At 37.7% G+C, this 6,498-nt stretch overlaps 1 protein-coding gene across 2 annotated transcripts in view; it reads left to right on the top strand.

The window, feature by feature from the left end:
* The first annotated feature begins 1,360 nt into the window (after positions 1 to 1,360).
* Positions 1,361 to 6,498, top strand: part of LOC107725937 (CD9 antigen-like) — a 9,652-nt gene continuing 4,514 nt past the window's right edge. The window contains exon 1 of one of the 2 annotated variants that reach the window (XM_016535368.1): positions 1,361 to 1,558. In XM_016535368.1, the coding sequence (XP_016390854.1) occupies positions 1,481 to 1,558 (78 nt within the window). In that variant the 5' untranslated portion in view covers positions 1,361 to 1,480. Of the gene's footprint in view, positions 1,559 to 3,865; positions 4,065 to 6,498 lie in introns of those variants that run through there. The other variant, XM_016535369.1, reaches the window with a different exon arrangement.

The raw sequence follows: 6,498 nt of genomic DNA, 5'->3' as shown, positions 1-6,498 counted from the left end.
AGTAACCTCTCTCAAAATGAAATTACCTGTGAAATGTCACTCTGAGGTCAAACAAGTCTTGTGTCTGAATTAATTGTCTGGAATTTCATACCTAAATGATTAACCTCCATTTGTGAGCAGAGGCCATTGAATTGAATGAGCATCTAGGATGCTGAGGTGAAAAACATTGTGACTCAGTTCTATGCCATGCGCTTTGTTGACGGGCTTTGTGAAGTAAATAGAATTTCACTTCATTCCATAATAAATATATGATATTCCGTCGAGTCCCTGGCAGTATGATTGACAGTCATTGTTTTGCAGTTGCTAAGGGTGACGTGCATCACAGACGGAGATGGACGGGTGTCACAACACTGGAGGATGAAGAAGTGTGCTGCTCTGACCGTGACAATGGGCTCCATTCATCTGCAACGAAATTGTCATCCTTACTGTACTCGCCTCTCCGCAGAGCCAGATCAAATAAATGCAGGCTTGGTGAACAGAAGAGACTTCTTTAAAAAACATTAAAAATCTTACTGTTCAACTAAATCTAGCTACACATCAGGGGCGTAGCCATCATTTCAGAAGTGAGGGGGACAGAAATGTTATATATATAAAAAAAATAAAATAAAAAAAATTATATATATATATGTATTTATATATACATTAAAAATCTTACTGTTCAAAAACTTTTGACTGGTAATCAACTTAAATTTTTCTCTCAATTCTAGCTTTTAATTGGCTTAGACATCAGATAACTGCTGGACAATAACCAATCATTTTAAATCTATTAATAAACTATTAATCTTACTGGAATAACTTTGAGTGAACATTGCCAGAACGTGAGGGAAGTTCTGAGAATGCTGTTATCTAGGTTTTTTGCAACATAAACAAACATCAACTTTTATCAAATATCATTGATTATATTATGATTGCAGATCTGCTCATTTGTTAGTGTTGCAACAATTTGAAGAACTAGTTTTGCAGTTTTTGTTGTGCTGATTAAGGTGATAACCATTGACTGACAGCTTAAAATTGAAAATACGCTGAGAAATGTCACAGAGAGGTGCAAAGTGCCATGTTGGTACTCTGATCACAAGATGAGACAACTCCTATCTTGTGCTGCAGTTTGTGAAAGAGCCACACAGTCTAAAAACAAGCAGAGAGGTCATGCGAGGACAATTTTACCATGTTCTTCTCCAAATGCCATTCTCTTTCTTTTTTGAGTAGACTACATACAAATGCATTACTTGATGACCATTTCATAACATAAGGTGGTCATCAATAATAAAGAAAGACAAGTGAATGTGACTGTCTCCAGAGGTTCTCCCTTTCTCACGTGAGAGGTGGGAGTTTACTGTTATAAACAGTCACTTCCCCTGAGGGCAGCAGCATTGAGCCACGGACCAGCAACACAAGGACAGACACAGACCTTTGGGAATTTAAACATCTGAGAACAACAAGACTTCTGTTGCTGTGTATTTGATTTAGAAATTGTATTTACATGATGGCTAAGTCAGGTCTGTCCAGTGGAGAGCAATGCATCAAATACATCATGTTCGTCTTTAATTTCATATTTTGGGTGAGTTTAATACAGTTCACTCCTAAATGCTTATTTGTTGTGGAAAAAAGTGTACATGTGTGACATAATGTCTAATATAGACTTGCTATTCTGCCTAAACAGTAGGCTAGTCTTTTAATTTGGTTTTTAGACAAACTTCTAAAAAATATTTTTTTGATTATTTAACATAAAAATTGCTACACATATATGATGTTAAAGGCTGATATCTGATTTGCTGAATTGATTTGTCATTGATTGGCTCTCTGTGATTTCGAAAAGCGCTATTGCCTACTATGGTGAAGGCACAACTTATTAATATTAATTACGTAACGTATTGTACGGCGTCTGGATTGGTGAGAAGTGGGCAGTACGTTGGTATATGATCGCAATTGCGTTGATCTGTTGGCGAATTAATTTCCTTATAACACTCCCCTATATTCGTTAAAAAACTAAAAAGTACTTGTTATTCGAAATAAAAATCCGATTCGACTCATGACTAATAATTAGAATAGATTACGTAAGTGTCATCTTCAGGAAGGTCACGAAAGAACGTCAGCATGCCCTGATTAATATTCATGAGCCAAGACTTCGCCATAGTGTAATTCAAAATACGGCGTTATTGGCAGCGGGTAAGCAAAACATGTTCAGAAATCAAAGACAAAACAAATAACGTTCTATTAACTATTAATTATGTTCTTGTAAAGATTTCTTCGAGAGATTTTCGCATATTGGTTGAGGGGTTCACGAGAAGGCAAGTTTCAGGCTAAAAACTGATAACGTAGGCTAATCCAAGTCCAGGATAGTAAATTGTTTTTATTGAACACGTAAAAGTTTTGCATACCTGTTGCTAGGCAACCACATCCCTAATCCATCCCACGAATGAGGTTAAATTTAGCCCCAGGGATGAAAGGTAAACGCATGTAAACTTTAGATCTCACAAAGAAAGAAATAAGGACTTAAGAACAGAAACCAATTACCTATATGTAGTCCACATAGGGGGAAAAATAGAAATGCAATGTTATATAAATAATCTATATTAGCACTAACCATTTTGGTTGAACATTTGGAATATAGAGAAAGCAAATGTTTCCCCTGCTTTAGCTAGAAACTTAAAACAAAGTGTGTTTACTTTGATTCACGTAATCTGATACCCAGTGGGTTCGTCTCAGAAATTGGATCTTCTGGACTGCTGAGATTTGTCCACACCCTATAAAGCCTGACATAAAAAAATAATAGTATTTTTTTAATGGAACTTTACTGAAGCTTTAGACAAAATATAAAAAAATATGTGTTTGTCTTTTATGTTGATTTTATCACATTTAATACATCAGGTGTTTATGGCCCATATAGTATGATGCAGGAGAATATGGAGCCTGATATTTATATTGCCAAAAATATGAAATTCTGATTGCTTTGTAATGTAAATCAACAAGATCTCTATAGCAACAATATAGCACACTACTTATATAAAATGCATGTAAATATCAGTTGTCCCTTTATATCTCCCAATAATATGTTTTAGTAAGATGATATATAAATATATTTTATCAATTTAATGCATGAAGATTGAGAGATTTGCAAAAATGTTCCTCAGAAGCCTGATGTATCGTATTTGATACTTACATTTTAACAGGACTTTTCCCAAAAAAAAAAGATGTATGGATAATCAAGTAAACCAAAGTTGCTTAAATCCAATGTGTTCATCTTGAAATTTTACTAACAGTAAGTTATTATAACATTTACTTCATAAGGATCATTAATCAAGATTTCACAGCAAAAAAGATGTGTACCACAACCTTAAAAATTGGCGTTTTTAGAATAAAAACTCAAGCTTTGAACAGTTAGAGGGCAGAAGGCATGTAGAAGATTGTGTACAGGCTGCAACAGGTTTTCAGGACAATTTTGATAAAAACTGATCATTTGGAGGTCTTATAAAATAATGCATGATGTATGACACAGCAGGCTTCATAGGGTAATGTTCGCTCTTCTCCCTGACCTCTGTCTCTAACCTGTCTGTTCACTTTAAGAGTGAAAAGGTGTTAAGCAAAGGGACAATAGCTGTGTTCTGACTTCCCAGTGTTCCTGAGGGACAGCTCGAGTTACATGAAAATTTAAACCTGATCAGCTTGTGTTGATGCAGTATTGTCAACTAAAGTGCCATGTGGATCTTTAATACTTTTTATACTCCATTTATATACTACTAAAATGTGTTAGCTCTTTTTTCCGCCTGACAGAGTGGCAGGTAACTTTTTTTCTGTGATCTTCCTCTACACTTTCCTGTCACACGGAAAATCTAAAATGGTTTTGCCCCTCCTCCTTCTTCCTCTGACAAAGGCCAGGTAGGAGGGTACGGCCTGCTGGAATTTTTTTTTTCACTCCCTCTGTTTTTTAAGGTTGAAAACAAGCACGTTTCAGGTGCTCAGTATCGGGTGTTTTCTCTTGAAACTACGCTTACTTTTTAGCCATGGCAGCAGGTGGACTTCAGTGTATCAAATACTTGCTCTTTGTCTTCAACTTCATCTTCTGGGTAGGTGTTTTTACTTCATTACATAAGCACATGTTTGTAGAGTATATAGGTTTGTAGAGTAAAAAGGGAACATAGTCACACTGAAATGTAAATGTGGGTTGAATGTAATGTGATGAGGGTATAAAAGTTTTTAGTTGCTTGTTTACTTGTCATACGTTGTGTTACTTAGTTTATCTATATTTGATGTAGTGCATGACAGACTTTGCTCTTTGAGAGACACACGATCCTTAACATTTTGTATATAATTTTCACACTTGAATTAACTGTGAAATGAGTTTCTTGTTCACATGCCTTTTAAACAGAAGCTGTGGTCAGACTGCATTTCTAAAACACACTGTCTAGTTCTATCTAGTATCTATTAGTTGCTCGTGACTATTAACCACATTAACCACGTTTTACGTGAGCCTGTTGAACCTCTACTTTTACCGTTGACTGAAAATGCATTTGGAAAATGGTTTAGCTTGAATGTAAGACATTTTAACCAACAAACAACAAAAAATGAATGCACACATGTAGTTGCAGCCCGCTAAATTTTAAAACCGCACAAATAAGGTGTGGGGTCTTGGCCTGGACTTAAGTTAGCTTTGTGGCGAGTGAACAAACTAGCAAACACGGAATCCACCCATCAGTAACTCGCATTGTGTGTGGATGGAAAAAGTCGGGATCAGTTTGGGAATCTTTGAGGGACAAGCCTCCACACCCCTGGCAGTGAGTCACCGTGACTCATATTTGTGACAGCAGTTTTCCAAAACAGAAGGAAACTGGAGGATTGCAATGCAATTTGTCAAGTGCCAGAGATGCTTGTGTATGTGTGGGTTTTTTTTTTTAATGTGATCTGGTTTAGCTAGTATGGTTTGTTTCTTAGTATTCATTGCATCATTTGTCAAAGCATCTGAGGAAACTCACTGTTCCACCCTTTGTGCAACTTCGTAGAAGGTTGAATGATAATGAAATGTTACACCAGCTTTTTTACATGCACGACAATGAAATATGAACTGTCTGTTGACTATCAAAATGATCTGTTTTGACTATAATCAAGTCTAAAGGTGTTTTTTATTTTGTCTGTGGGCTGTTGATTAACTTTTGCCTGTGAGAACGTGTAGGAACAAGAACGATTACAATCTAGTACGTTACTCATTCATGGAAGCCACATTACAGTGTCCTGGGAATGGCTGGAGTTGGTCAAGACAAATTAGAGTTCGTTCAGCATATTTTTGCATATCTCTTTCTCAATATTTGCACTGGGGAAGTAAGGTCTTGCTGTTGAAAGCAGGCTAGCAAGATTATCAGGTTGGTCAGCTTTTTGTTGAAGTGCTTTTGTACCATAAGGCTTGTTGGATTTCATTCTCTGAGGAAAAAGAGTGAAATGCTTAGTTTTGGGCCTGACTTCCTGTACACTCTGCCTTCATAAATAAATCCACGCTTGGCCTGCAGCTATGTTTCCTCTATTATTTGGTTGCTAAGTTTGCCAATGTCACTGTTGTCACTGTAGCTCAAACTAAACAAATCCCTAGATTTATTAAAGGGGTCATATGATGTTGCTAAAAAGAACATTATTTTGTGTATTTGGTGTAATGAAATGTTTATGCGGTTTAAGGTTAAAAAAACACATTATTTTCCACATACTGTACATTATTGTTTCTCCTCTATGCCCCGCCTTTCTGAAACGCGTCGATTTTTACAAAGCTTCATCGGCCTGAAAAGCGAGGTGTGCTCTGATTGGCCAGCTGTCCAGTGCGTTGTGATTGGCCGAATATACCTCAAGCGTGTGACGGAAATGTTACGCCCCTCACCATATTGTGATGCCCTGTCCGGCCGGAGCTACGAGACAAAAACATTAAAACCCATTATAAACGAGGCATTTGTTGCATCCAGTGGGGACATAATTACGGATTATAATGACTTATACTGTCTTTTTACACGTTGCGTTGCATCGCGCCGCGTAAACAAAACCATGTCTGCATTTGTGATCGGAGAAATGACAAACAACAAGTGCTACTCTACACTGCTCAAAACTCGCGTTTGAATCGTCAGTGGCAAATTCTTTAAATATAAAAAACGTACTTGCAGTTTGTGAGTCAGAACAGCCGGCATTGTAGTCTACTCTACCAGGATCAGGAAACAGTCCTCCATAAAATGTGCTGCACACATCTGAATATTTGGGTTGAACTGTTCTGGAACAGTGTTGTAAATACAACTTAACCATTGATTTCTAGTCGTGTCCTCTTTTGGAAGGCCAAACAAAGTAGTTTCGCTTTCACAACGAAACACACGGCGGGCTAGAGTGAGCGGGGGCCGGCTTGAGTGAGCGGCGGCGGGCGGGCTTGAGAGCGGTGCGGCCAGCGGATTCAACGAAGGAGCATCCGGCAGGCTTGCGGCAACCATATGTGACGACCCCGGGCTGGACTCCACTTCGTCCACGGTGAAAGCCGAT

This window comes from Sinocyclocheilus rhinocerous, unplaced genomic scaffold (assembly GCF_001515625.1).
Source record: "Sinocyclocheilus rhinocerous isolate Xijiao unplaced genomic scaffold, SAMN03320098_v1.1 scaffold395, whole genome shotgun sequence".
Taxonomy (NCBI): domain Eukaryota; kingdom Metazoa; phylum Chordata; class Actinopteri; order Cypriniformes; family Cyprinidae; genus Sinocyclocheilus; species Sinocyclocheilus rhinocerous.
Note: the sequence above shows the minus strand (reverse complement) of the source record. Positions and strands in the feature narration are given on the sequence as shown.